Source organism: Syngnathus acus, chromosome 21 (genome assembly GCF_901709675.1).
Source record: "Syngnathus acus chromosome 21, fSynAcu1.2, whole genome shotgun sequence".
NCBI lineage: Eukaryota > Metazoa > Chordata > Actinopteri > Syngnathiformes > Syngnathidae > Syngnathus > Syngnathus acus.
The window spans coordinates 419,113-446,497 of NC_051105.1; the positions used below are offsets into that span (position 1 = coordinate 419,113).

The following is a 27,385-nucleotide window of genomic DNA, read 5'->3' on the forward strand; positions in this document are numbered from 1 at the left end:
GTTGACTTTTTTCATAACGTCAAGTCTCACATCAAATGAACCATTCCTCATTTGACATCAGAAATTGTATTATGGTGATAGGACAAGTGGATCACAAAGGGATGAACGTTAATCGCAAATCAACCCACTAGTTTTGTTTTTTTTCTTTTCCACGAATCTTTTTTGTGTCCGTGAATGCGTCATGGTCTGGAGGTTTGTTTTGTCTCTATCTCGTGGACAAACTGAGAAAACGGAAATATCAAGCTGAGGACTAAAGATCTTCTAGCGTGGGCGCATGTGTGCGCGTATTAAAAGTGAGTTGTCCAGATGACCTCTGGTCCAGGATTGTCTTCAGAGGGTTTCCCATCATGCTTTGCAGCACAGGATGAACATGGCCATCTGAGGAGAAGAGAGCAGCGGCAGCATTACAGGACTCAGTACCGAGTACTGTGATGATGATGCTGCTGATGATGATGATAAACTATACTTGCGCATGGTGGCCATCTGCTGAATGGTGTCTGGCAGTGGCTGTGTGAAGGTCTCTGGCAGAAAGACACTGAGCACAACACCAAACACAGACAAGGAACCCACCAGGATCCACGGCAACAACTCGTACCACACTCCTGACGCACACACACACACCCACACACAACATTTCACATGACATGCACACAGACATCTATGCAGTGGCATCATAGAACTTGTACCACCAGGGAAACCCTCATGGAAAGCCCTCAAAGATGTGTATGAAGACCCCAATGAAAACAAGTGAAAAGACTCTAGTGAAGATTCGAAAGCCCAAGCCAGTGAAGATGGAACCGACCCAGTTGGAGGATGTAGGGCGACACCGCGGATCCGAGTCGTGAGAAGGTGGCGCAGGAGGACAAGGCTGTGTTCCGGATGACCGTGGGGTACAGTTCTCCGCTGTACGTGTACAAAACGCTCAGGCCGGCCAGAATGCCAAACTTGCCCAGCAGGGCCACGCAAGCCAGCAGAACGGGTTTCCTGCCAAACCTGCTGAGCCAAGCCGTTTGTTCTCTTTGTCACGCCGGCATCCGGCCGGCCGGGACGAGCAGGGCCAGAGTGAGCGACCGCGCTACCTGTCGGAGAGCTGGCCCGAGATGAAGCATCCGCACAGTCCGCCCAGGAAGTAGGCCAGAGTGCTCAGAGGCGCTTTCCACTGCTCATCGCACACCAGAGCAAACTGGGAGGGAGGGAGGCAGCATCAAAGCCAGCTGCCGTGCTAAACGTCAAGCGACTCGCCGCTTCACCTCCGTGACCACGGTGGACTGGTAGTGCTCCGTGCTGAAGGTCCAGCCGTCCTTACAGCCTTCCTGCGGCAGGCTGGACAGCGGCGCATGGGACCTGAGACCGGAGGCGCTGAGGTTCTGAATGCGGCTCAGCTGAAAGCGACTGCAGCTGCTCCGCTCCAAGCGTCCGGAGACCAGCTGAGCGACAAACATCCCGTTAATGTTCCACCCGCTGTGAGTGAGGAGAGCGGTTGGGACCGGACCGGACACTCGGCCGGTCAATCATTTGCTCAACTGCGCACTTGGAGGAACTGAAAAACAGCAATGTCTGGAGGAACCTCGCACACCATCAGAAGATGAGGCCAGAAGAAACCCGAGCCGGCCGGTTCTGACCTGCATAGGGACGGCGACCTGCGTCCATTCGGGGCCGAGGCTGTTGTCGGGGATCCGGCAGACGTGCGGCGGCGTGGCCAGCAGGTAGAGGCTGGACAGCAGGTTGTAGCCCGAGGGGAGGGCGGCCAGGCACAGCTGCCAGACCACTCGCCTCTGGAAGGGACCCCAAGAGCCCAGGAAGGACACGGCGTCCTCGTAGTCCGGCTGCATGGAGACCGCCGAGTACCGTGCCAGACGGCCGTGCTGCGGCTTTCAAAAGCTTGCTTTGGAGGAGCTTGACTCCTCCCCTCTACCAAAGCTTCCGGCTCAGCAAATGTGTGTCCAAGGCAGCCAATCACAGATCAGACGCACAAAAGGAGCCTGTTGCAAACTTTATAAATTAATAAAAACATTCCCTTTAGTGTTTTGCTGACAGATTGTTTCGCAGCCTCACACACGTGCGCTGACAATCATACAAAAATATGCTCAACGTTTCCGCCATTTGCCTTTTTCTTTTCTTCCAATACGTACACGTCCACCTGACTGTCTCCACCTTTTTGCATAGTTGCAAAATGGAAGAAACTTTTGATCGGGTGAACAAAGTCAAACGTGGCTGGCGCAGAGGCGGGGGGGAAAAAAAAAAAAAAAAAAGGCCAGTCGAGGGAGTGAGCGGACTGGACCGATCGCACTTGGCAATAAAGGACGAGACAAGCGCGGCGTCCAAACTAAAATCCCTTTGAGTTGCTCATCCTCCGTGTGCGTGTGCGTCGTGTGTGTGTGTGAAAGAGCACTAACGTGAATGGACCAAAGTCTTAAAAGCTCGTCTTCCCTTTGTCCATTGTCAACATGAAAAGGTGTTCCGTGACGCAAAGGTCATGAATGTGCCCTGTTGGCAGTTAGCACCAAAAAGTGTTGGCGAGCGACTGGCCCTGGTTGCGGCTAGGCCCATCCGCATCGATGGCATCTTGGAATCCCACGTCTCAACGTCTCGCCGCCGCTCCTCCTCCACGTGGGCCGGCCCCCTCGGGCTACTCCTCGGCCTCGGTGGCGGCGAAGGGCAGTGCGACGGCGTGCTCCTGGGCCAGGGCGGCCAGCTCCTTGAGGAACTCGCAAAAGATGACGGCGCAGTAGACGGCGTTCTTCACGCGCAGCGCCTCCGCCTGCCTCTCCAGATTGGACACGCCGCTGCCAAACAGAGCGCTGTGCAGTGTCTGGCCGCCCACTCGCACGTGGGCCAGGGCCATCTGGGCGGCGCTGCGGCTTCGAGCGGGGCTGTTGGTGTGGCGGAGGATCAGGTCGCTCAGGGACGGCTTGCGACTCTTGACTGGCACAAGAGAAGAACGTGCTGAGTCGGCGAGGCGGGGCCGGCCCCTTTGACAGCTGTGCTCACCTAGCGAATCCGAGCGGCGGAGGGGGGGGACGGCGCCGGGCGGCTCGCTGCGGTCCAACTTCCCGCGCGCCACCAGGTACTGCTGCGCCTTCCTCAGCATAGCGGGGAAGTCCTCGCGGGAGGCGGCGAAGGCCTCGATACGGCTCTTGACGGAACCCAGGACCTGCGGGGAGAGCGCCCGAGTTTTGGCTGGAGAAAGCAAGCTCTCGCCGGGCCGGACTTTGGGAATCTCATCCTCCTTACCTGGACGAGAGACTTGACGCTGGGCTGGAAGACCATGTTGGTGTTGAGCAGGAAGGAGCGCAGCAGCGGTTGGGGGTAGCAGGCCAGCCGCGCCACCACGCCCGTCAGCAGGATGTTGACGTACAACGAGTTGTGCGGCATGTTCTCCATCTTGGCCAGCAGCGCCGCCATCAGCGGACCTGCACGCGCGCGCATCAGTCAAACGTGGCTCACCTTTTGGGGGGGGGGTTAGGGTTAGGGGGGGGGGCTCCTACCTGTGTACGGCTGACAGGAGCCCTGAGCCAGAGGTCTAGCGGGACTACAGAGCACCCCGTGGGAACTTTCTTCCGTGTCGTCGGGAGCCGACCTTTTCCCCTCCGGGTCCAAGCGCCGCTCCAGCTCTTTCAGCTCCCCGCCGAAGGCCTCCCCGTCATCGGGAGAGTTTTCCAGACGCTCCCGGATGAGGCTTTCCACCGAAGGCTGGCCGGAGGCGTCATTTTGTTGGGGGTCGTCGCGCTGCTCTGAGTCTCGCTTCACCTTCTTGGCCTCCAGCTCTCTGTCCCCATCCGGGCGCGGCTCGCTCGGCTCCGCCGCGCCGTTGACCAAGGCTTCGCGGGAGTTGTCTGGCGCCGGTGGGGAAGCGGCTAAAGGCGCGGCGGGGCCGAGGTGCGGAGGAACGGGTTTGGCAAGCGGCTGTTGGCGTTGAAAACCACGCTTCTTGGAGCGCGGCGTGAGGCTGATGCAGTTATTTTGGCCGATGGTGACCTCCCACTCGCCGCTGTCGTGCTCCGAGCCGCTCCATTCGGACCGCGCCGAGCGGCGCTCGGGGTACGCGGCAGCGGCCAGCAAGGGCGGGGGCGAGGCGCCGGCACAGGGGTTCTCGCCGTCGTAGGGCGCCGACCAGTCCCGGCAGGCCCAGGAACAAAGCTCGACGCCTCGTCGGGCGTCCTTCAGGTAGTCCAGGTAGCCCCGATCTAAAGCCGCGACGGTGGGCCGCGGCCCGCCGCGTGCCGGGCTGTCGGGGGCGGACCGCTCGTAGTCGGCGGGACCGGGAGGCCCCCCCGAGGCGCTGCTCTGCTGGCGGATGAAAAAGGTCAACCGGGACGGCGTGCTAGGTCTGGTCGGCGTGCCGCCGCCGCCGGAGTCCCCGACCGCATCGTGGGCCACTGTGGACAGACAAACTCAGCAAATTCTGCAAACACTTAAGCAGGTGCTTAACATTCACTTTTGGGAGGATCCTCTTCCTGCACGGCCGTCCGGCAGCACTCGGGGATGAGCGACAGGAACTTGTCGGCGCACTTCCCGTACATGTCGGTCTCCCGGATGGCGCGCCGCTGACTCAGCATGACGTGGCTGCACGGGAGCAGGTACCTGGGGCCCGGCAGACCAGGTCACGGCCCGTCTATCGCCGCCGCCGCCGGCCGCGCGTGCGTACGTACGTACGTACCTGAGGACCAGCTGCAGCATGATGTCCTCGCAGTTCAACGACACCAGAGTGCGGAACAGGCTCAGGGATACCATGCAGAGCTGCGAGACAGGATGGCGCGTGCTCAGTCAGCAAGCACTTGCGCCAAACACGGGTGCCACGCATGGCACACCCACCCTGGAGTTGCTGGCGATGCGCGCGAGCAGCGTGTCCAGAATGGAGTCGTTGTCCAGGCGATGCAGCAGGATGAAGCGCAGGAAGGTCTTGAGCAGGGGCGTCTCGCTCACACTGCGCAGGAACAGGTCCAGGTAAGCCGTGCTGGCGATCATCTCGTCCACCGACGACTGCACACCACACCGGCAAAGCGCGGACGAATCAAATTGAGTTTGGGGCCGCCGCTACGCCGCCGGCGTCTCCGTGAGCGAGCGAGCACCTTGTACAGGGCCGGCGCCACCACCGGCACCAGAAAGCCGTTGTGCAGGTAGTCCAGCAGCTGCGAGCGCACGGCGGGGTGGGCCACCTGCACCACCGCGTTGCAGAACTCCAGCGAGTTCATGAAGACCACCAGCGAGGACACGGCCGTCCAGTCCTCGCGCCGCAGGGCGTGCCAGTCGTCACCGCGCGCCTCCATCTTGCGGGGCAGCGACGAGTAGAGCGCGCTCAGGCCCGTCGCCAGCACCTGCGGATGACCGACCGACCCACCAAGTTAGGGAGCGTTCAGGGGGGGGGGGGGGCGCGCTTTCCACTCACACGCACATACGTACGGGGCAGAAGTAGGAGTTGTGCGCAATGTAGCGCGCCACGGCGCGGTCCGAGGCGGAGGCGGCCATGACCAGCAGCAAGGCGTCGCGGGCCTGCTGGCCCACCGCGCCCTCGCGGTGGATGAAGGGCACCAGCAGCGAGAGGACGGGCAGGTCGCCCGAGCCCCGCGGCGCCGGGGCCGCCCGCAGCAAGGTCTCCAGAAGCGCCGGCTCGCGCGCCACCCACGCGCACACCTGCGGGCCAGGTTGCGGTCAGGTTTTTCCTTCAAACATTGCTTGGATTGCTCTCTCTCCCTCCCTCCCTCCCTCCCTCCCTCCCTCTCTCTCTCTCTCTCTCTCTCTCCCTCACCTGATTGAGGAGCAGCACCAGGCCGTTCTCCAGCGCGGGGGGACAGCCGCCGTCTGGCGGCGCGCAAGCCCCGACCAGCCTGAGCAGCGGGCGCAGGACGGCCGGGCGGCGCAGCAAGGCTTGCCGCGATTGGCCCACCAGCATCTCAAAGAGCTTGAGCAGCGCCCCCAGGCTGTCTGTGTCGGGACCGCGGTCAAGGTGCCACAGGAGAAGGCGCTCCAGCACCTGCTCGCGGATCACCAGCTGCAGGATGGGCCCGCTGCCGCCTCGGCCCTCGCCGTCTTGGTCCTGGCCGCCTAGGTCGCCCTCGCTTGGGGGGGGGCGCTCCTCGGCCAGGAGGCAGAACATCTGGTCCGTGTGGTTCCTCACCGCTATCAGGTCGTCTGTGGAGCGCGACGACTGGCTCTGCTCCAGCACGCGCCACAACTGAAAAGAAAAAAAGAAAACAAGACCTTTAATTCCACTTCAACCTTTTTGCTCTCGCGATATTTACGTCCAAAAAGATTTGATGCATTGCCGAGATGACCGTTTTTCTTTTCAGGAAACCATTGTTGCCCGACGTGACGTGACTTGCACGTCAAATGTGCGGTGGGCCAGCGCGGCGGACGGTCCGCCTCGATAAGCGAGTGTGACTTCCTCTTGAGCAAGATCAACACATTTCATCTTTAGGACAAAAAAAAGGCCACTTCTTGTCGGAAAAAGGATGCCTCATCAAGTAACCGCTTGATTCTGACAAAGCAAGAAAGTAAACTGAGACCCGTTTCACGTTGTTACGTTTTGACAAAATGGGACCAGAATCTTTCTGAGAGAAAAGCTTTTCAAAAACGATCCAAATAAAAGCTGTCCGCTTGTCTTCAAAGCACTCACTTGTCTCCAGTGGTTCTCAAAGACCATGAGGCAGGTCTCAGGGTCAGCGGTGCACGAGGGCGCCTCGTGGGGGGCGGCGCCCCGCCCCGGGCGGGCGGCAGCGGGGGCGGCACGTGGCGTCAACCTGCCCAGCCAGCTCATCTCTGGGCCACGACGAGCCGGCGGGCAGAGGCCACGCCGCTTGAGGGCCAACGGGGGGGGGCGAGCGGGGCGGGGCTCGGTCTGCGCTCGTCGTCGCCACCCAAGGTTCACGGGCAGGAAGTGCTGCGACCCGTCATCCGGTCTGCAGCCAGGACCACTCCATGCTTGCTGTCGACACACGACCGCCACCACCGTCATCATCATCGCCATATAGAGCGAGCCCGAGAAACGGCGCGGACGTCTACGGCTTGGAAGTTGGCACGAAGGCCCGGCCCGCGTTGGTCGAAATACTCCGCCTCACAGCAGGAAAAAAGGCGCCGTTGCGAGATTGATCCAAAGAATGACGGCGACCGCTTTGGTGCAGCCTAAACTCTGTTGGTCAACGCCATCGCACTACTCGAACGAGTCGGCCCAAATCTTTGTCTCTGACTCAATAGCGGCGCTGATATCAAAGCGGTGAAACCCTCGGCGCCCTCTGCTGCCGCGCCGCGCCGCGCCCTCTTCTCGCCAGCCGTGACGTCTGCGAGTTAACTTTTAAACCGCTTTCGTCTTGCCTTTGAACAGAGCAGCTCAAGAGCAAGTTTGTCAGGCAAAAAAAATAAGACGGAGGGAAAAAGTCAGCAGCACTCACCGGCGCACGCAAACGCCTCGTCGGCCGAGCTGGACAGGACCGCCGAGCTGGACAAGACAGTTGCCACTTGACGCCTGGGGAAGCGAGCGCCGAGCTGTGCGACCTTTGCACCCCGGGGTGGGGTGAGGTAGGTGGGGCCCGGCCGGTTGGCCGCTGCCGACACAGAGAAGCAGCCATCAAATGCTTTTCATGCCGCTGCCGGGTTTTTTTTCCCTCAAGGACAATTTGCTTTTTAATGACAAATATACAATTGGAAGACCAGGACTGCTTGCCTCAGGAAGATTTTTGGACAGAAAATATGACAAACATCTATCTACTTGGTCAAATTGAGCAATGCCTTTTCTTGAGAAAAATAAATAAATAAACCACACATCTAGTAAAAATAATGATCTAACACTTGGACTTGTTTCTCAAAAAATATACCTTTATTATTTGAAGACGATTACGACTGTCTTTAAAAAAAATCTCTATTATGCAATATAATGACTTTTTTAAAATCCTGTAGCGTAGCAAGGATCATTATATTGAGGATACAATTGTTTTTGACTCAAGGAATAAGGAAAAAAATCAAATCTATAAGGCGATTTCACTATCGCGGATTTGACAGATCGCGGGCTGGTCTGGGCACGACCGACCCCCGCGAAGGAGCATTGCTGACTGCTGCTTGTCTTGTGGCAGGCAACAAATGGGAAACACTCCGGCGTCAGCTAGCATCCGCGACCGACCAAAGGCCTTGGCTTCCGCTCATTCCCCAAGTGAACATTCGCCATAGAAAGATAGATGATCGTGTCAAGTGTTTACTGCTGGCTGGCTGGCTGGCTGGCTGGCCGGCCGGCCTGGCTCACCTTGTTTTGCTGCCCGATCGAGCGAAGGCTTGGCTAGCGGCTAGCGGCTAGCGACGAGCGGTAGGCGGCAACGAGATGAGAGCCACAACGTCAGAGCGGCGCCCGACACAAGCTGCGGGGCGGCCCGCGGCGCCTCGGTACGAGGGAGGGAGAGAGAGAGAGAGAGGTGCGCCGCATCCTGTCGGCGACCAACGGGACGGAGGAACGTACACGGGCATCAAGCGACCACTCAAGCTGAGAGGCATCTTCGGCCTGCCGCCATCTTGGTGATGTAAGAGCGACTCCGCCCGCCCGCCGTCGTCTACGTCATATGGGGCGGGATTTGATTCCCAATGATTCGAACAAATGCCCCCCTCCGCGACTTTCCCCTGCGTGGGTTCTTTTGATTCTCTATACTATCGTGTACATTTCTTCAGATCCACAAGACATTTGAGATTTTCACATGAGTTTTTGTTTGTTTCTCGACGAATCAAATTTTGTGTGTTAATTGATGGATGTGCGTTTGCGGATCAGCAGACACGGGGATTTATACTTGACACAACGTCACGCCTTTCAAAACATGCACACGCACACGCGCGCGCGCACGCACACACTCCACACGGGTCGCAGATATTCACGTGTTGAAAAGCCATACCTTCTCCGTCCGCGGGGAGGCGGTGTTTCCAGCTTTTCGTTTAACAATTGGAAAACGGAACACATTTCGACCAGGGCCGGTTCTAGGAATGCACATAAGAGGGGGCAGTCAGAAATGTGAAGGGGGCATGTTCTTTTCTTTTTCTTTTTTTTTACACATTTTTAACACTGTTAGTGTTTTCTTCACGGCAGTTGTTAGCTGTGTGTCCAGATCTCAACCTGGAGAAGTGGATTGCACTCTGTCAGGCCTCTACACTAAGACCTGTCCAGCTTGGGTGTCCCACCTGAAGATTAAAGCTTCTGCTGGTATTGCTCTTAGGGTCACTGAGGCACGCAAACCCCCTGACCTCAATAAGGTGGCAATCTCTCAGGGGGGGGGGGGGGGGGGGGAACATATAATATGAATGTTATATTAACTATTATTTGAGTTGTCGTTAATCATTAGTTATATCACGGGTCATTACGACGAGTTTGGTGGAGTTTTTACTGCTTCTTCCAACTCCTACCGCGCTGACTGTAACTTGACACTCTCTGGCTGCGTCTTGCCTCATTTGCATACTCACAGTGATTGGATGTTTACGGAGGGGCGCGTAGTCCTGACAGCAGGCTGTGTGAGCACACACACTGCACCGACATGAGAGAAGAGAGGGGGCTGATTAACGTGTGTTTCTATCAGCGGATTTTTCACTTCTAAAAGTTTGATTCGAGGGGGCAGGACATCTGTTTGAGGGGGCGTTGCCCCCTCTTGCCCCTGCGTAGAGCCGGCCCTGATTTCGACCGTCCAAAAATCCTTATTCAACAATCGATTAATTGACAAGAAAAGTCACAAAATAATACCATTCCACCAGAACTCACAGACACACTTACACACAAAGACTGTTCATTGTTTCTATGCTTGAGTGTGTGTGAGTGGGCTATCAATTTGATGGGGGGCATTTTGGCGGTCACTGGTCCATAGGGCCAGCGGCCGGGACCATCTGCTAAGCGGAGCCACATTTACCTGCCACGCTCTTGGACACTGACCACACACACACACACACACACACACACACACACACAGTTCAACTTTTGTCTGCTTGAGTGTGTGTGGTGTGCTGTCAGTTTGATGGGGGGGGGCATTAAGGTCACATGTGCGGGAGTAGTTTTGGCGGTCACCGGTCCATAGGGGCGGCAGCCGAGACCATCTGCTAACATTTACCTGCCACGCTCTTGGACACTGGCCACACACACGTGCACACATGTTGAGACTGTGGAAATGGTTGAGTGGAAGCCCATCCGTCCGTCCGTCCATCCGTCCATCCATCCATCCGTCCATCCATCCGTCCATCCATCCATCCGTCCATCCATCCGTCCATCCATCCATCCATCCATCCATCCATCCATCCATCCATCCATCCATCCATCCATCCATCCATCCATCCATCCATCCGGAGCAAAGACAAGAGGCAGAGTGCTTCTGCTCACATTTATTGACAACAGCAGTGTAGAAAATCACACACTAACTAGTCTGCCTCTGACAGATTTGCCAGTCCAAAGCTAGATCCAAGTCGCCCAGGGGGTGGCCACTAGTGGTCGCAGCCAAACAAGTCCATAGACACTCGGTGCTGCTCCGGGATGGCGCGTCCGGCCACAAAGAGCTGGATGTTATCAAAGTGGTAGAAATGGTTTCCGACGACCACGCGCACGCCGTGGGGGTCGCACATGGCGGCGTCCACCTTTGTGATCAAAGTCAACGCACGCTCGTTGGTGGCCTCGTGAGGTGTTTTCTTCAGGTCCACATCGTAGATGTGGTCGCCTGAAAAGACAAAGGCGATGGGGATGTTGAGGAAGGAAGGAAGGAAGGAAGGAAGGAAGGAAGGAAGGAAGGAAGGAAGGAAGGAAGGAAGGAAGGAAGGAAGGAAGGAAGGAAGGGCTTTTCAAAACGACCTTTGATAACGTGAGCAATGTGCTCATTCTCGCAGACAAAGGCGGCATCAATGGGGCCCTCCAGACCCAGAACCTCCTTGACGGTTTTAGGGTAACCTTCGGTGAGGGTGTGCGGCTCGCTGACCTTGTACAGATACACTTGGTCGTCCTGCGCACAAGGAGTCGTGACGTTACCGTCGGCGGTCCGGTCGGTCCCGAGACGGGCGGCAAGCGGGGCGAACCTTCATCATGTACAGCTGGTCCTCGTAGGAGAAGACAGCATCCACCTCGCTGTGAAGTTCTTTGAAGGACGCTTCGATGGTGTCCACCTTCACCATGTCGTTGTTGCCGTCTCTCTGCAGGAAATGGTGACCTGGGCAAAGGAGGGCCGCCAGCCGCCTCAGTCACCGCGCCGCTTCCATCATTTTTCTCTCTCTCTCTCTCACCTCTGAAGGCGTACAAGTTGCCCGCATCGTCAGAGGTGATGGCATCCAGGTGAACGTGGCTGCATCGCTCTCGCTCCACCATGTCGGTTTCGTCGCCTGCCATGCACAACATTGAGAGAAGCGAAACCTCCGAGCGAGCGAGTCTCAGCGCTGACGCACTTACTGTAGTTGGAGCACTTCATGAAGAAGTCGCGGGCCTCCTTGGGGTATCTGCCGTGGACCTCTCCAGTCTTGGGATCAAATTTGGAGAACTGGTGTCCGTGGAAGCAGTAGTAGTGCTCCATGTAGCGGAAGGCCGACGTGCAGTTGGGCATGGTCTTGAACTCTCTGTGTTCCACTGCCTTGTTGCCCATGTGGTAGTGGTAGATTTCGTGCTCTGTCGGAGGAGGGGGAGTGAGGAGGGGGGGGGGGGGGGGCTTATGTTGTCTTTGCGAGAACCAACCTTTGAAGAAGATGACTTCGTCCTCATCGCAGTCCGGCTTGGGACATACCACAGCGGCGTCCAGGTGGTCCGGGATGCCCGGGAACACTTCGGGAATGGTCTTGGGGAAGCCCTCCTCCAACTTGTGCTTGTAGTAGGCAAACACTTTGTCGTTCTGGATAGAAACAAAGGCGGGCTGAGTGCGAGCCAGCCAGCCAGCCAGCCAGCCAGCCAGGCGCGACTCCAAAGGACGGCTCGTGTGCGTGCGTGCGTGCGTGCGTGCGTGCGTGCGTACCACAAAGAAGTAAAGGTGGTCATGGTCAGAGGCGTTTTCAAAGTGCATCCGGAAAGCGGCATCCAGGTGGTCCAGAGGGTGGTTGGGATCTTCCAGCTCGGGGAAAGACCCGTTGAGCGGCTCCGCTTTGCCGTGGAAACCCTTGAACAGGTAGTGGCCTTTGAAGAAGAAAGGCATGCCCTCCTCGCTGACCGTCACCGCGTCCATCTCCAGGCCCAGACAGCGGTCCGGGGCGTCTGCGCGACACGCCGAGAGAGAGAGAGAGAGAGAGAGAGACGCGCTTGTGTTAGCGCCGAGCCGCGACGTGGCGCCCACGTCGGGACGAGGCATTTGTGCCTCCAAAGCGGAACCGCGCCACCCGAGCCCAGCCCGCCGTCTCCTGGGACAGCGTCACCAAGGGCGCACGAGTCGCGTTGGGGAACTTGGAGATGATGAAGAAGGAGAAACCGCAGGTTGGAGCTCACTCACCTGAATGGCTATCGTGGCTGCGGGAAAAGAAAAGAAAAGCAAGAGGCGTCACGCAGGTGTCAAACCAAGTCAATCTTTGGCACAATTTCCTCCGGTTGGTTGGCCATACTCGGCAATGCTTCAAACGCGAAGGAGGACTTACTGGTCGGCCCGCGCTGAGGCCAAGCAAAGGCACAGGACGGTGGCGAGCGCAATCTTCATGACGGCCTGACAGGAGTGAGCGAGACCGGAGGTGGCGACTCCACGGCTCCCCGGGCCATTTATCGGATCAGGCCAGGTGCGGGGGCGGCGAGCCGGACCCGTTCGATCCAGAATGCCGTGTCCTCAAGATACACCCGAGCGGGGTTACGCAAGCAGGACAAATCAATACGCGTGGGGACACACGCTTCCCCACGCGCTTTGCCCAGCCACCGCCGCTTTCCTGAAGTCGCATCGCTGGGGTCAAAGCGGGTCCGGAAGCTTCCAGAAGGTCCTCTAAGAGAGGTAACTAACCCGGCGTACTGGCGGGTCACCGATTGTACAACACGGCCCTGGGCAGTGAACATTAACAGAAGTTACCGAGCGTCAAGGCGCGCGCTGAGGGACGGTCAACGTCCGGCGTGCCGACGCTCGCGTGCAAATCAAGCGCTTGCATTCTCCTTGGTCTCCGGGCGGGCGCGATGGCCGCTTGGGGATACCGCTCACCCCTTTCAAAGGCCTGGCGTCACGTCGCCCCATCGGTACGTTTGGCACGCTTGATGAACTTACATTTATGGCCCAGCTTGTTCCAATCGACTGATTTTGCCGAAATCAGGAGGCTTGTGAGTGAGTGAGTGAGTGAGTGAGTGAGTGAGTGAGTGAGTGAGTGAGTGAGTGAGTGAGTGGAACGGAGTTTGGAGCGAAGCCTGACTTCATTCTCGTCCATTTTCATAAGGCACGTGGTCTCGCTGCTCCAGGAGTTACGCGACGTGACCGACCCTCGAAGCCCCCCTCCGCTGAGCTGCCATCGTGCGTCATCCCAGTTTAACCCGGCCGGCGTTGGCCTCGAACAAACTCACCAAAGGTCACCTCACTGTTTGCCCGACGCTCACGTAACGCAAAGCAGAAAGAAGAATCAGCAGCCAGTTGTAATGAAAATAAATACATCTGTTTTATTCTTCGTATTTCTAGCGAGTGAGCCCTCCCCGCATTAAGGCGCAACTTCCACGAGTGTGATTCACAAATATGGAAAAGAAACACACAAAGTGAAGGACCAGTGAAGTCGTATGTCGCGTTGCAATGACTCCACAGCGGATCTAAAAATCATTGATTATCAATCCCTAGAGGAGATGGCCACGCGATGGTGGCGTTCAGTGTTAGCCCGACCCCTGTGAAGCGCTTGCTCAGCCTCAATCAAACGTGACAACTTGCACAACCTGCCACATTTCCATCACTAACAGCGTCTGTGCTTACAGTGTGTACCCAATGGCTTACAAATGGCCAACCGGATGATGCTAATCGGTTAGCACGTTGGCTAACACGTAACTTTTCTCCCAACTCTCTTCTTCTGACTTGGTGTGTAAAGGAACCAGCGGCGTCGATAAGTTGCTCAACTAGTTAATGACTTTGTATGCAGGCGAGCTAACCTGCTAAAACGCTTTGCTCAATGTCTTCTCAACTCGGGTGGCTAACATGTAGCATTTTAGCACAAAAGATTAGCAACATTTGCGTTGACGCATAGCTGCCTAGCCGCTAACGTGTCACCGGTCCAGAACTAAATTGGTTCACTGCCGCTAATGCTAACGAGCTTATTCCTTTCTCAAGCATGACGACGGTGGTCGTGGAAACGTCAACTTTGCGCAGACATGTGCTCACTCACACACGCGCTCACAAAATCACTCTCTCTCAAGCAATGTCTCTGCCTCGCACGCTCGCACGCACGCACGCACGCACGCATAATGTCATACGCTGAGCAAAATCTCAGTGGCTTCTCTCTCTCACACAATCTTACATTGGCACAAATGCCACACTCGTCGCTGGCGTCGTTGCGTGACATCGTGGTGAGGAGTTGATCAAAAAACAAAAAGGTGCTGTTGGAGTGCTGCTCTTGGATGTACGTAGGTCTGACCGGTCCTGGCTTCTGGCCTCCTGGTCCCGGTCTAATTTTCTTATCATGTCTTTGCTGATCCCTAGTGATTGTAGCCCTAGCTTCCACAATACCTACTCTGTTTTTTTACAGGGCCCGGTTCTGTTTACAGATCCAATTTTCTGCTACGAGTCTCGTCGAGTCGTCCAGGGTTACCGACAGTAGCGGCCGACATGCCTTTTTGCTAGTCCTGGCTCTTAGGTTTCATCCTTCCGCTCTCGGTTAGTGTTGGCGGGGTTTGGTAGTGACCGGGGCGGCAGCGGCTAGACTAGCAAACAAAGCAAAGGAAAGGCACGGAGAGGAGAGGAGAAGAGAGGAAAGGTGCAAGCGCTTCCCTCGCTTGTGGCCGCTGCTTTTGCTATCAGCGTAGTTTCTGGCCCAAGCGCAGTGTGCTCGACATTCAGTGTTGCTCTTCCGCAGTGTCCGGACGTGGCGGGCTAGCCGCTAGAGGCTCCGGCCGGGCGCCCGGCCGGGCGGCGAGGGCTCCTCCGACATCTGCGGCCGCCGCACTTCCTGCAGCCCGCTCTCACCGATCTGAAGCACAACGAGGCCACGGCGTCACAAGACAAGTGGGAGGGGAGTGGAAAGAAGTCCAACTTGCAGGACAAATAAAGCTTATCCAATCTAACATTTTACAACTTGATTGAAAGGGCACTTTTGAAATATGGAGGCTATTTTTCCATTCCATTCCTTTGTTATTTTGAGTTGGACTCTTTTCCCCCCCAAATATGACTGATGAAATCAGACCACACAATGCCCCCCACCAATTGGAGCTTAATGATGTAAATGATTTTCCATCCACGTTGCCCTTTGACCTCAGCGCGTTTACCTCCATAACGAGCCGGTTCAAGTCGTTGTCGTCGCCCAGGGCCTCGTGCGATCTCTCCTCTTTGCTGCTCTCTCCCTCATCCTCCTGGAGCCGGTCCCGCTGCCTGTCGGGACGAGGGGGCGGCGCCGGTGTGATATTGACGGACGCCCGGTACACGGCGGGTTTGTGCGGGTCGCAAACCGGATCCGCACCCGGCGTCGAGGGCCGACGGGGCGAGGCGGCCCCGCCGGCCACGGAGGCGCGCTCGTCGTAGCTCAGCTCCGATTGGAGGATGAACTGCTCCCTCAGGAGTGCTGACACCTGCACAAGCACACCTTAGCATGGTTAGCTTTAACGGTCGTGCGTGGGTGCTGCCTAACGCAAATTCAGCGTCGGGCAAGTGCAACGTGCTCGACTGACCGGCTCCACGGCTCCGAGCGCCGAGCTGGCCGCCGCCCGGTCCGCGTCCTGCCGAGAGGAAGGAAGCCGCTTAGTCGCCGGCGTGGGCGCGGCGCTACGCCGAGTGTCTGCTTACCTGGCATGGCCCCGCCTCTTCCGTCAGCTCCATCACTTTGTCGTCCAGCCGCTGTTCCAACTCCAGCAGTTCCTCTCTGACGGACGAACGTAGCGACTCCAGCTGCTCCGCCTCCAGCCTGCACACACAAAGGGTCAAGCACGAGGACACGCACAAACGTACACACACACACACACACACACACACACACACAGAATGGCCCTTTCAAAATACAGGCAAACACACACATATCAACAAACAAGCACATAGGTACACATTGCCACATACGCCCACACACGCACACAAACACACATGGAGGCTAAGGCTAGCCGTTAGCGTACCTGTCAGCGGGGCTCAGGTGTTTGTAGACCAGCGCCTGCTGGCGGACCACGGACAGCTCCAGCTCGCCCATCTGTGCCCGGAAGGCGGCCAGGCTGCGCCGCTTCCGGCGGAGCTCGTCCAGGGCCTGGAGGGCAAAGGTTAAAAGGTGAGGGGGAGAAACGTGCAAAGGGGCGCGGAAGGGCGCTGACCTGTCGACAGGAAGCTCGGGGACCCGCGTCCGAGGCATCGGCGCGCTGCAGAGAAAAGAGAAAAGCTTGGAAAAGGAAATCGAGCTCAATACGAGCCTTGCCATCAAATCAGCCACAACAAATAAATCCCTTTCCAACTTTCAAATCCACTTGCTGCAGAAATTCAGCCTACGCTTTCCTGGGCTTGAGCACAAAAAGTGACCAATCACATCGGAGCACCAACCAACCTGGTTGAGAGTGTGAACGGTCCCCCTTATGTCATGAAGAACCCTCCTCAGCTCCATCTCCGTGCCGGACAAGAGCTGACCGGAAGCCGGACTCGAGCCCGAGCGCAAGCCGTACCCCGGACCCAGACGGGGGTCGTGAGCCAGATTGTGACCCGGGTGCAAGCCGTAACCGGCACCGAGACCCGGGTGGAGGTCGTGAGCCAGAATATGACCCGCGTGCGAGCCGTAACCCGGACCGAGAGCAGGGTGGGGGCCGTGAGCCACGGTATGACCCGGATAGGGGCCCGGGCCGACACCCGGGTAGGGGTTGTGAGCGTGACTATGAGCCAGATGAGGGCTGTCGCCAACTCCGGGGTGGGAACTGCGGTTCTGGCCGACGTGACCCGAGTAGGGGCTAGCCGGGTGGGGACTCTGACCCGGATGAAAGCCGTTCCCGAGGCCGTGATGCCACGCGGGGGGAGACCAGGGGCTGAGCTGCTGGTAAGCCTGCCGGTAACCCGGGTAGGGCGGGCTGTGGGGAAGCGAATGGTACGCCGTGTGGTAGTGGTGCTGCGCAATGGGGGGACTTCCCAGAGGGACGTTCCACAGGCTGGCGTAGTGGGGCGCTCCACCCAAAGGAAACGAATGCTGGAGGAGGTTGGGGAGGCTGCCGTAGGGGTACAGAAGGGACTGGTCCACAGGGGGGGCGGACAACGGGCTCCCCGCTCTGGGGCTAGGGCTCGAGGAGAGGACGGGGGTCCTGCCCTGCCCGTAGTGTCCAAACAGCTCCTGAGCGGAGGACAGATCGGGGACGCTCTGGGTGATCCAGGGCCACTCGGTGGGGGGGCTGGCACTTCTCAGCGAGCGGGGCGAGCGCACCGGAACACGTGGCTCGCCAGACTCGGGAAGTTTGGGGATAACTAGGGTGGAGATGCAGGTGGGCGAGTCGGCGCAGGGCTCCTGGCTGTAGCGGAAAGCGTAGCGGGGCTGGCTACAAAAGGCCCGGCGGCCCCGCTGCCCTAACTGGATCTCCACCGACGACACCACCCTGGTGGGGGACAGCAGCGAGGACGGGAGAGAGGAGGACCTTTGCAAGGGAAGACCGCCTCGATGACCGCTTCGGCTCAAATGCGGACCCGCGTCGCCCAAACGCTCCTTGACGCGCATCAGCGCGCGCAGGACGGGGGAGTCTGAGGCGGGGAGATGGAAAGGCTGGCCTGAGGGAGGCGGAGCTTGAGGACCGAAGGGATCGGCCCGGGATGGCCGATGCCGGGGGGAATTTGTCGGCGGCGCTTCCAAAGTCGGCGGGTCCGAGGTGGGCGGATCAGAGGATGCTTCCCGGGTGGGCAGATCTGAGGACGGTTCGGAGGGCGGCGGTTCGGAGGGCGGCGGTTCGGAGGGCGGTGGATCGGAAGACGGCGGTTCCGAGGTCAGCGGATTAGAAGTCGGCGGGTTAGAGGGCGGCAGTTCCGAGGTCAATGGATCAAAGGGCGGCGGTTCCGAGGTCAATGGATCAGAGGACGGCGGTTCCGAGGTCAATGGATCAGAGGGCGGCGGTTCCGAGGTCAATGGATCAGAGGGCGGCGGTTCCGAGGTCAATGGATCAGAGGACGGCGGTTCCGAGGTCAATGGATCAGAGGACGGCGGTTCCGAGGTCGGCGGTCCCGAGAATGGCGATTTCAAGACGGGCGGATCTGAGTGCGGCAGATCCAATGGGGGCGGGTCCTTTTCTTGAGAAGGTTCTGGCGCTTCCCCTCCCGCCGCGAGGGTCTTGGGGAGCTGGTGGGCCTTGTACTGCAGCAGCGGCTGGTGGTCTTCCCCTTCCCGGTGGACACTCCCGTTTTCCTGGCCGGCGCCGCGAGTGGGTTCCGACTCCTCGGCCCGCGCGTCGGGCAAGTCGACCGCCAATTGTTTGAGAGAGATGGGCGTGGCCGCGTCCAGCGAGGGGTGCGATGTCACCGTGGTTTCACTGTCGCAGCTGTCACTGCTCTCCTGAACCTGAGCAAACACGTTCAGAGAAAGGGCCCTTTTTCACACATTTATCCACACGTGCTGCAGGTTTTTGCTGCAGGGTTTTGCCGGTCGCTCGTCCACCTTGAGGTTGGCGGCGGCGTCCAGCGACGACGTCTCCTCGGCGAAGCCGCTGCTGTCCGACTGCTGGCTCACCGTCCGCAGCAGGTCTGCTGGCAAAAAGCGGCGTGAGCGCGGGCGGCGTGCGTGAGTGAGCGCGGCCTGAGCGCAGAGGCGGCGGCGCCGCCTTCCTCCTCCGGGGGCCGCTCTCGCGCAAGCGGACCCGCGCCACCCGTTAACAGCCGTTGGCTTACGTAAGCGGAAATTTCCTCCGAAGCCAGAAAGTGAAATCAAACAGCCACGCGGGGATCGTCTGTCTTCTTGCCGAAAAAGGAAGAAGAAATGCGAGTTCTCACCTGAGTTTCGGGACGATCTGGCCAGAAGAGCTTCGTCTTCGTTGCTCTGAATCTGAGGAGACACGGCTGGCTTTACCATGGCAGAAGAAACGCAAAACAATAGTAAAGTTGAAAAACAAATGTACACGGCTTGGGAAGGGAGGAGGAGGAGGAGGAAAGCAACCAGGAGAGTGCAAAACAAGGAAGGCCAGACGTACCTCCTCCATGCCGAAGGAGTCGCCGGTGTTCTCTGTGCGCAAGTGAGCGAGCTGGGGCGCCGCCGCCTTCTCGGGAGCCCGCGGCTCAAGCACGCTCCCATCCGCCGCCGCCGGATCACGCTCGGGCTCGCCGTTTAGGCTAGAAGGCAAAAGCAGCTTGTGACATGGCTTCTATTCTTTTGTAGACGGCCAAGGATGGAGACGCAAAGGGCCGCGAGCGGCGACCGCCGCGCGCGCGTGCGCTCACCGGCGGCGCCTCGCGGGCTGCTCCTTGTCGCCTGCTTCGGCGACGGTGGCCAGCGAGCGGCTGTCCTTCTTGCACACGTGCTCGTCGGCGGCGGCTGGCGGCGCCGCCTCGGCGGTCGGCACCGCCGCCGCCAGGTTGTGCTTGCTCAGGCTCTTCTTCAGACGGTCGGCCGCGTTCAGAGCAGATTTCTTCCTCTGGAAAAGCGACGGCGGCGACCGCTCCTTGGCGGCCTCTCCTCCGCCTCCTGAGTCAAAAGGGAAAAGGCCGTCCGTCGCCCGAGGGAAAGCAGAAACAAACCTTGTCGCCGCGGTTACCTTGATCGCCGACGTTCTGGACGGGCTGACCGGACACGTGACCGTAAAGCTGGATGAACTGATTGGCCACCGTGGTCAACACCTCAATCTGACGGAAGCGACCTGGTGGACGCGCGCGCGCGCACGCACGCACGCCATCAAACGCTAGCGACATTTGACTCAAACTCCACGTCAGCCCGTCAGGCTCGGACATTTTTCTCGCTGCTAAAAAAAACGGGGGAAGGGTTTAAAAATAGAAGCACAGAATGTACTTGCGCTGCAAAGCATCAAGAGCTTCTGTCTTTTCTTGGAGGGCCACCAAAAGCCGACGGCCAGTGAACAGGCCGGGCCGAGCTCAGCCCAGCGCCGCTGCGCCCTAATTAAGGAAGCGTAGCAAATGTGCGTGCTGCGCGCCGGGCCGGCCATTTGCCTTGAGCGAGCGAGCGAGCGAGCGGTCGGAGCGCACGTCCGACTCCGCTGCTTCGCGTGGCCCGGAGAACAACACGTTGTCGGTTCCCAGCGCGGGGCTGGCGTTACGCAAGCGTCCCATCCCGGGAAAACAGAATGTCCCGGAAGACAAACGGCGATTTCCTTTGACAAGAGGGCCACTTTGTCAGCAGCGTGTTTAACGGCCCAGACATTCACGTCTAAATAAAGACGGCCATCTTGGAAACATCACGCCGGCCGGACGTGCGTGCGTGCGTGTGCCTGTGTGCGCACAAATGCGTGTGTAGCATGACAATGTGAGTGTGTCTTTTGGACTTTATGAGTGTGGGGGAGAGCACAATAGTGAGGAGACAGAGTGAGGAGCGAGCGAGCGAGAGAGCGTGCGGGAGGGAGGGAGGCACACAAACACATCTTTGTGGTGTGCGGCTGCTGCCGACCCGGCAAGGCAACCGCCGACCCGGCAACCGGAATCAATCCCGAATGGATGCGCAAGCTAATGCTAAGCCACAGAGTGAAACAAGCCCAGCGACTTTGTGGTGAGCGAGCACTGACTTGTCAGAGCGTAGTTGGGGTTCTCCACCTCCATCCGCTGGAGCTGAGCTCCCAGGTAGACCTGCGAGCGAGCACAGCGAGCCACATCGTCGCATCCAGCCGTACAAAATCAGCCTAGGCTACGTTAGCTCATTTGGATCGGGCGCGTCAACCTTGATGTCGATGCCGCGCGCCGCCGACGAGTTGTTGAAGAAGCGCGAGGGGATCTTGGAGGACATGTCGGGCTCGTCCCTCCCGAATCCCAAATTGAGCAGGATCTCCTCCGGGTCCTCCTCGTACAGGTCCAGCAGCTCCGACACGCTGCGGATGAAAAGTTGGATGTTTTCAGTAACGGCAAATCAAGAAAGCAGGTCTTTTTTCAAAAAATGTCAAGAAAAGTCAATTGTCCGCCGCTTTGGAATGGAAACAAAGCCAGACCGACCGACCGACCGGTAGGGGCAGCAGGGAGCGAGCGCACCGCCAACTCCGGGCCAGTAGGTGGCACAAGTCGCCAAGGGACCTACCTGGACACGGTGCTGCTCTTTCCCGAGCCGGTGGAGTTCATACTTGGGGCTTTTTCTTTGTACTGACTCCTCTTGCGATCGGCGCCCAGACTGCCACGAGGAAGCCCCAAGGAAGGAACGGACGGGACGGAAAGTGAGCCGAGCCGAGCCGAGCCGGCGGCACCGAGGAGACCGCGACAACAAAGACCGAGCCGACTCACCAGGATCCAGTCTTCTTGTTGACGCACTCAAGTTGGTCGGCTGCAATGGCAAGAAAAAAGGAAAAAAAGACGCACTTGAGTCACAGCGATATGAAAACGACTCCAACGGCTTGAAGGGAATCCTTCCAGGCTTGATGCGCTATGATTATTCAGATTGGTTCCAATTGCCATCCACTTACGCTATTTAGATTCCACACAAGAGCAACTTTGATAGAAGATTCAGATACAAGATGATTGACTCCAGCTCATAGCGTGCGATACCATTCTGTCCGCTTACCAAGTCGGATCGGAGAATAGCACCGTTTGAGAGGGCGATTTGAATCGGTTGGATCTGGACCCTTCTCAGTGAAACATTTCCATGACGCCGTTATCATTCAAATAGCCATGACTTTTCCGTTCAAAACGAATGGACTCCAATTCGGGAGTGGTGTAACGTTTGAAGGTCCTGCGACGTGGAGTGAAGATGTGGACAAAGCCACATCCTATTTGAGAAGATGAAATTGTTTTCTTTTCAGCCTGTCGAGGCTCCTTCTCACGTGACTTGACAGTCGCTTGATTTGATTGCTACCCGCCCAGCAACCCTTGAGGATGTGCACCTGGCCTCAAAGCAACATGACTTTTGCCAGCCAGCCAGCCAGCCAGCCAGCCAGCCAGCCAGCCAGCCAGCCAGCGCCAGCCAGCGCCAGCCAGCCAGCCAGCCAGCCAGCCAGCCAGCCAGCCAGCCAGCCAGCCAGCCATCCAGCCAGCCAGCCATCCAGCCATCCAGCCATCCAGCCAGCCAGCCAGCCATCCAGCCATCCAGCCATCCAGCGCTACTGGCAGCCGATCGCCCACCCGCCTGACCGCCTGCGCTCGCGTTTGGCCGGCGCCCTACTGACCGTCATCTCCCAGCAAAAGGTCATCTTCGAAGCTGCAGCCGTTCCTCGCCGCCCCTGTGGGCCAGTGACAAACGCCGGCCTCAATCCTTTTTGTCGACTGGTTGCTCTTGTGCAGAGACAGCGCTTACCTTTGCCCGCAGGTGCGCTCTGATCCTCCAGCGACGCTCCCAGCGGCGTTCTAACAAACACAAGAACAAAAGCAACATGTTGGAGTGCCAGAACAAATGACAATTCACACACACACGCTATGATCTATGTGTGTTTACACAAACACACACAACAGGGTTATCTAAAAAGTAAAGCGGCTAGGCTAGGCTAGCTCCTTTCAGTGGCTTTGAAATTGATTGCGTGATGCTAACTTCCTAACGCATGCTGGTGTATGCCAGCTGATCCAGACTTACCTGTCCAGCAGGTTACGTGCCTGCCAGCGATGTTGACTAAACTGGACCGGAGCGGACCGGAGCCAACTACACTGGACTGGACTGGACGGGACGCAACTCGATTGACTCGCTGCTTGGCGACTGAGCTAGCCGCAGCCAGACACGCTTATGCAAGTCGACGCTCTTATCAATGGGACAAACTTCACGCTCGCCATACACGCACGCACGCACGCACGCACGCACGCACTTACATACTTTCTCACATGTATGCAAACATATCTACACGTTTACTGGCACACATATCTACATGTACACATGTGGCACACAGTAGGATGCCAGCAAAAGCACACGTACACACTATGATCCATTCATGTACACACTATGAGACATGAATGCAAACCCACGCACGCACACACACCAAAAACAGTTCCATTTACAGACATTGTGATTCCTCCATCAACTATTACACTCACGCACAAAACTACACTCAAACCTTTTGCTCTCACACATTCACAAGAACACACAGACACACACACACACTTATTGATGCACATATTCACACCCACACTCTGAATATGCAGACACTGGCGTTCACACAAATTCACGCGCACTCTAAAAGCTTGCGTAACCTGGCGCAGCCGCCACATTCACACGTCCTCCAACCGCCCGACGACCGACCGTGTTGGGCCCCGCGGCAGTTGCCGTGGCAACGGGTGACTCCGCTGTGCATGTGATAAATGTTGACTCAGCAACAGAAGAAGCAACTCCTCCTTTGTTGACTTTCTTTCTTGTGTCTTTGACAGGCTAGAGCGTGCGTGTGCGTGTGTGTGTGTGTGTGTGCGTGTGCGTGTACTGCATATGCAGGCTGCTAGCACACATCTTGAAGCGCGAGTGGAAAAAGAAAGAGTGTGGGCCAGTTGCTTGGCGCATTAGCGCAACATTCCCGCATCAACACCTCCGCTACAGTAGGGGGCGACGACTCTCCTTTTGCTTGCTGCATTCTTCTATTGCTCAACCAATTTGTATTTTCCACCTTTGAAAATTGTTTTTTTGTCGGGGCTTACCTGCATTGGTCGAGCCAACAGGTGATCTTGTTGGGAGTGAGTCCTTCCAAAGCTACAAAAAGCAACAAGAGAGACATCAGCACGCCATGCACGCATGCTGCTTACAAAAACTATGTATATACACACACACACACACACACACACACACACACACACACACACGAATCCCACTGAGCTTTTGGCACGGCAATCGATACTTTGTGATTTACTAAATGAAGCTAGGGAGACAAGAACGAGGCACTCGAGTCAGCACGTTGCGTGTTGAAACAAGAGCGCAAGACAAAACACTCCCTTCCACAAGCACTGTGGCGGCGGCGCCAGGGAAATATCTGAGTGGCACAGCATTGGCCGCTCTTAGCGTAGCAACTAGCGACACACTAACGTGCGCAAACAATCAGGAGATGGAACTCCTCCGAGGTGGCGGTGGCGGCTGTTGTCATAAACAAGATGGAGCTATTTTGGAGGGAAACAGCTCTACGTACGTATCTCCAAGATCCTTTGAGCAGATCTACCTAGCGCAAGATCTACTGAGGCAGACTACCAAGCACATACCATTAGCCAGATGGATCAACATGAGCAAATAATCAAATCTATTGGCAAGACCAAAGAAGCCTATGCTCCCAAAATCAGATCAAGGAGCCACATCTACACAGCGTGCCAACAACCCCTTGTGTCAGCCAGCGTGTGACGTTCACCTGGTTCTTCAGAGGTTTTCTTTGGATTCCCGTTGGACTCGCCGGTGCAGTCTGGCAGGGGTTCGCCGTTGTTCTGGGCCTTTTGCGTTTCCTGCCAAGTAGAGTCCCGACTCTTAGCCCAGGCCCGCCGTCGTAGGGAGGCCATGCTGCACTTGGGCCCGGCGCTGCTGGCATCTGGACGTCCGGACGGGGAACAATGAGTTATGTGGATCATGTGACCAAACCTGGTAGGTAGGAAGGAGGGAAGGAGGAAAGGAGGAAAGGAAGGAAGGAAGGAAGGAAGGAAGGAAGGAAGGAAGGAAGGAATGAAGGAAGGAAGGAGTACCTGGAGGCAGGACTGGGTCTAGGAGGATGGCGGGACTCTCCATGGTTGCTAGGGCAACATCTTCAGCTGCTAGCATACCTGTGTGGACGGGGAAACGCGTCAGACACCGGAACCGTAGCGTAGTGACGACCCCAACCGTTACAAGCGGCATATCCAGATACAAATGCGCTAGAAGCACTGAAAGCAGATGGAACTACTGAGACCACTGGATCCGTTCAAACCATCGGAAGCTTTGAGACCACCAGAACCTTTGAGACCTCCGGAACCAATGAAATCATTGGGTGAGACCACTCGAACCGCTGGGATGGGATCATTGGAACCAAAGAGCCCACTAAAAGCATTGAGCCGACTCAAATCCTGAAGCTCACAGGGGTCATTGGGACGACCCAGATCCCCACTGAGACCACTGGCACTCATGCAAACCACTTTGACCGCTGGAACCAGAGAAGCCACCAGAGAAGCCACCGTGAACCACCATGGACATTGAGGCCACGGGAGACCACGGAGACCGTAGAAGCCACTGGGACCGTTTGAACCAGTGGCACGGCCGGCCGGCCGGCCGGCAAAACCATCGCAACGGCCGCAAATAGATGCGCTGGGAAGAGGACGTGTGAAACAGGAAACAAGTGTTTACGGCCACCAGCACAACAACTTCCTGTCAGGCGTGTGTGTGTGTGTGTGTGTGTGTGTGTGTGTGTGAGATCTTCATAAACAAATTCAAGGCCTCAGCTCAGCACAGAAGCACTCAACGACATTCAAACAGACAAACACTCGAATTTACTGGGTGTGTAAACAACATGAATAACGACAAATTGCTCAAAGGCAAAAGTGTCCCTCTCAAAGCATCACATCTCATGACTATCTATATATCTGAAAATGTCCCTTTCCGGCATTATTCAACTTCCATAAGGTGGCTCTCGCTTGTTTGCTAAGATATTACCGCCATGATAAGTGGCATTATCTCCTGGTTGGAGCTCCTCCAGGCAGGAAACATGCTTGACAACAATGCGTCACACACTGTTATGGTCGTTGGAAAGAGGAAAGTCCACTCGCTCTCCCTACTCAGCGCTTTTTGACGCGGCCAAAGATGTTGAAAGGCACACATTGATATGATGTGAAACGTTTTCAAGCCCAATGGAGTCAGTCAGCGCATCAAACGAGCCAGTTTCTCACCAAATTGTTTGGCTGGCTAGCAAACATCTCGATGGTGCCAGTTATTTTGAACACGTGAAATGTTTCCAAACGACTACGTCACTTGCTTCGGATGGCGCTGCTTTACAGAGCATGGCAACGGGAGTGACTTAATCGGTGAGAAAAATGCGTAGCTTGGCACCACCATCATCTTGATAGTATCCTCAACAAGTTGTCAAATGAACTAAATTTGTATTTCTTTTTGATGACATAGTTAACTGTCACGAACAAGTTGTGAAAACTTTGGAATGTTTCCTAGCTATGGCGAAGTCGTTTATCTTGGCATTAAACATGACGCAAGTGAACTAACTTGTTTACAAACGTTTAGGAATGGTGGAAGGTGTGCAACGCCAGCCAGGTCGGTCGGTCGGTCGGTCAACTCGAGGTAGTGACGTTTTCATTTACTGTCACTAATGAATTTGTCTGCGGATGCCATTAAGGCTCGCGTGCGTGCTCTTATGTGAGCTCATGTCTCACTGACGTAACTTTGTGATGACGTATGACGTCATCGCGCAACCTATGTGCAGGCGATTACACAAGTTTGGAGCAGTTGGCGGGCGCTGCCTGCTGTCACCGACGTCGCACACGCCACCAGCCCAGCCCAGCCCAGAGCAGCCCAGCGCAGCGTAATGCCTGACGGACGTCCTTATGCGACAAACGAGTCGTTCAGGCTCAAACGTCGCGACGAGGAAGTTGTTGGCGTCCTCCGAAAACGTCGCCAACAACTTTTGTGGCGAAGACGAGGGCGGACTCCAAAGTAACTTTTGGCAAAACTTGCTCAAAGTTGTCGGTCGGCTCGGGTCGGCTCGGCTCGGCGCGGCGCGGCGCGGAACGAAGCTCACCTTCATGTTGGCCTTGAGTCCGTCGCGTCCGTCGGCCGCAAGTGTCGAAGATTTGGCAAGAGACGACTTGTCCTCCTCCTCCTCCTCCTCCTCCTCCGTCGTCGTCAACACTTGCTCACGTCCTACAATCCTGCTTCCGCTTCCTCCTGAATGGCCCGCACAAAAGCAAAAGGGCGAAACAGCACCCTCTAGCGGAACAACCGCCGTACTACAGCTGCAACTGCGTATTTCAAAGGAACAGGGAAAGCGGTTGTCGGTGTGGTTGGGATTTAGTTCATGTCAAGAAAATCGGGGAATAATAGAAATTCGTTCTCCATTCGAAAGCATCCATTTATTTTCGTTTCATTAAAAACTCCGTCTCAATCTTAATGAAAGGGGAGGGGGGCGTTCACGGGCCTGCTACAGCCCCAAGAATTCATGTACGTTATTTGCGATTTGGTTAATCGCGTGAACGTTTGTCGATTGATGTTCACCTGCTTCCCATAACGATGCAAACGTCCAGCTTGCTTCAACAGCTAGCTGCCATGCAAGCCGTCGGCCGACAGGCGGAGCCAAAGACCGGTCGAGTGAGACATGCGCTCA

The 27,385-nt window shown here is 56.9% G+C and overlaps 4 protein-coding genes and 1 long non-coding RNA gene across 13 annotated transcripts; 1 reads left to right on the forward strand and 4 right to left on the reverse strand.

Moving 5' to 3' along the window:
• Positions 1-14: 14 nt before the first annotated feature.
• Positions 15-1,907, reverse strand: LOC119115485 (solute carrier family 22 member 5-like). 2 transcript variants are annotated; one of them, XM_037240004.1, is made up of 6 exons: positions 1,623-1,907; positions 1,251-1,427; positions 1,080-1,183; positions 803-993; positions 467-602; positions 15-378 (listed from the first exon to the last, which is right to left on the reverse strand). In XM_037240004.1, exons 1-6 carry the CDS (start codon positions 1,830-1,832, stop codon positions 288-290), a joined length of 909 nt encoding a protein of 302 aa, XP_037095899.1. In that variant the 5' UTR covers positions 1,833-1,907; the 3' UTR covers positions 15-287. The 2 variants fall into 2 exon arrangements, with proteins under 2 accessions (XP_037095899.1, XP_037095900.1); XM_037240005.1 differs by lacking the exon at positions 1,623-1,907 and adding an exon at positions 1,532-1,614.
• Positions 1,908-1,980: 73 nt separating this feature from the next.
• fam160a2 (family with sequence similarity 160 member A2) lies at positions 1,981-8,524 on the reverse strand. 2 transcript variants are annotated; one of them, XM_037239958.1, is made up of 12 exons: positions 8,234-8,524; positions 6,617-6,925; positions 5,750-6,175; positions 5,404-5,634; positions 5,073-5,318; positions 4,816-4,983; positions 4,661-4,740; positions 4,439-4,584; positions 3,489-4,379; positions 3,235-3,413; positions 2,992-3,154; positions 1,981-2,925 (listed from the first exon to the last, which is right to left on the reverse strand). In XM_037239958.1, the coding sequence occupies exons 2-12, from the start codon at positions 6,755-6,757 to the stop codon at positions 2,630-2,632; spliced, it is 2,967 nt and encodes a 988-aa protein (XP_037095853.1). In that variant the 5' UTR covers positions 6,758-6,925; positions 8,234-8,524; the 3' UTR covers positions 1,981-2,629. The 2 variants fall into 2 exon arrangements, with proteins under 2 accessions (XP_037095853.1, XP_037095854.1); XM_037239959.1 differs by lacking the exon at positions 8,234-8,524 and adding an exon at positions 7,389-7,547.
• Positions 8,525-10,252: 1,728 nt separating this feature from the next.
• hpxa (hemopexin a) lies at positions 10,253-12,689 on the reverse strand. The gene is made up of 10 exons (XM_037239994.1): positions 12,544-12,689; positions 12,402-12,418; positions 11,934-12,169; positions 11,660-11,813; positions 11,381-11,593; positions 11,218-11,313; positions 11,014-11,144; positions 10,793-10,940; positions 10,404-10,661; positions 10,253-10,342 (listed from the first exon to the last, which is right to left on the reverse strand). Exons 1-9 carry the CDS (start codon positions 12,600-12,602, stop codon positions 10,432-10,434), a joined length of 1,284 nt encoding a protein of 427 aa, XP_037095889.1. The 5' UTR covers positions 12,603-12,689; the 3' UTR covers positions 10,253-10,342; positions 10,404-10,431.
• Positions 12,690-12,901: 212 nt separating this feature from the next.
• On the forward strand, positions 12,902-13,607 carry LOC119115496. The gene is made up of 2 exons (XR_005096153.1): positions 12,902-13,217; positions 13,251-13,607. It is a non-coding gene; the product is annotated as an uncharacterized LOC119115496 (long non-coding RNA).
• itprid2 (ITPR interacting domain containing 2) lies at positions 13,509-26,970 on the reverse strand. 7 transcript variants are annotated; one of them, XM_037239948.1, is made up of 23 exons: positions 26,804-26,970; positions 24,771-24,848; positions 24,446-24,619; positions 23,751-23,802; positions 22,435-22,484; positions 22,307-22,360; positions 21,429-21,468; positions 21,229-21,318; positions 20,878-21,025; positions 20,726-20,786; positions 19,748-19,849; positions 19,434-19,677; positions 19,187-19,325; positions 18,990-19,041; positions 18,658-18,746; positions 16,585-18,561; positions 16,358-16,402; positions 16,169-16,293; positions 15,849-15,966; positions 15,734-15,781; positions 15,441-15,634; positions 15,335-15,398; positions 13,509-15,039 (listed from the first exon to the last, which is right to left on the reverse strand). In XM_037239948.1, the coding sequence occupies exons 2-23, from the start codon at positions 24,844-24,846 to the stop codon at positions 14,950-14,952; spliced, it is 4,032 nt and encodes a 1,343-aa protein (XP_037095843.1). In that variant the 5' UTR covers positions 24,847-24,848; positions 26,804-26,970; the 3' UTR covers positions 13,509-14,949. The 7 variants fall into 7 exon arrangements, with proteins under 7 accessions (XP_037095843.1, XP_037095842.1, XP_037095841.1 ...); XM_037239947.1 differs by having other exon boundaries at positions 15,335-15,634; positions 23,751-23,793; XM_037239946.1 differs by having other exon boundaries at positions 15,335-15,634; positions 19,443-19,677.
• Positions 26,971-27,385: the final 415 nt, after the last annotated feature.

What these genes read in the sequence shown, in the direction of transcription:
- itprid2 (XM_037239943.1), bottom strand. Translation starts at nt 24,846, where the DNA reads ATGCTAGCAGCTGAAGATGTTGCCCTAGCAACCATGGAGAGTCCCGCC. An exon ending in GAGCGCACCTGCGGGCAAAG is followed by an intron (nt 22,361 to 22,434) that starts GTAAGCGCTGTC and finishes ACTGGCCCACAG; the next exon opens with GGGCGGCGAGGAACGGCTGC. An exon ending in CAGCCCGCGAGGCGCCGCCG is followed by an intron (nt 19,326 to 19,433) that starts GTGAGCGCACGC and finishes TTTGCCTTCTAG; the next exon opens with CCTAAACGGCGAGCCCGAGC.
- LOC119115485 (XM_037240004.1), bottom strand. Translation starts at nt 1,832, where the DNA reads ATGCAGCCGGACTACGAGGACGCCGTGTCCTTCCTGGGCTCTTGGGGT. An exon ending in AGGTCGCCGTCCCTATGCAG is followed by an intron (nt 1,428 to 1,622) that starts GTCAGAACCGGC and finishes TTTGTCGCTCAG; the next exon opens with CTGGTCTCCGGACGCTTGGA. An exon ending in TCGGGCCAGCTCTCCGACAG is followed by an intron (nt 994 to 1,079) that starts GTAGCGCGGTCG and finishes TTGGCTCAGCAG; the next exon opens with GTTTGGCAGGAAACCCGTTC.
- hpxa (XM_037239994.1), bottom strand. Translation starts at nt 12,602, where the DNA reads ATGAAGATTGCGCTCGCCACCGTCCTGTGCCTTTGCTTGGCCTCAGCG. An exon ending in CATGAAGTGCTCCAACTACA is followed by an intron (nt 11,314 to 11,380) that starts GTAAGTGCGTCA and finishes TGTGCATGGCAG; the next exon opens with GCGACGAAACCGACATGGTG. An exon ending in CAACTTGTACGCCTTCAGAG is followed by an intron (nt 11,145 to 11,217) that starts GTGAGAGAGAGA and finishes TCCTTTGCCCAG; the next exon opens with GTCACCATTTCCTGCAGAGA.
- fam160a2 (XM_037239958.1), bottom strand. Translation starts at nt 6,757, where the DNA reads ATGAGCTGGCTGGGCAGGTTGACGCCACGTGCCGCCCCCGCTGCCGCC. An exon ending in TGGCGCCGGCCCTGTACAAG is followed by an intron (nt 4,984 to 5,072) that starts GTGCTCGCTCGC and finishes TGTGGTGTGCAG; the next exon opens with TCGTCGGTGGACGAGATGAT. An exon ending in CCGCCGCTCGGATTCGCTAG is followed by an intron (nt 2,926 to 2,991) that starts GTGAGCACAGCT and finishes CTCTTGTGCCAG; the next exon opens with TCAAGAGTCGCAAGCCGTCC.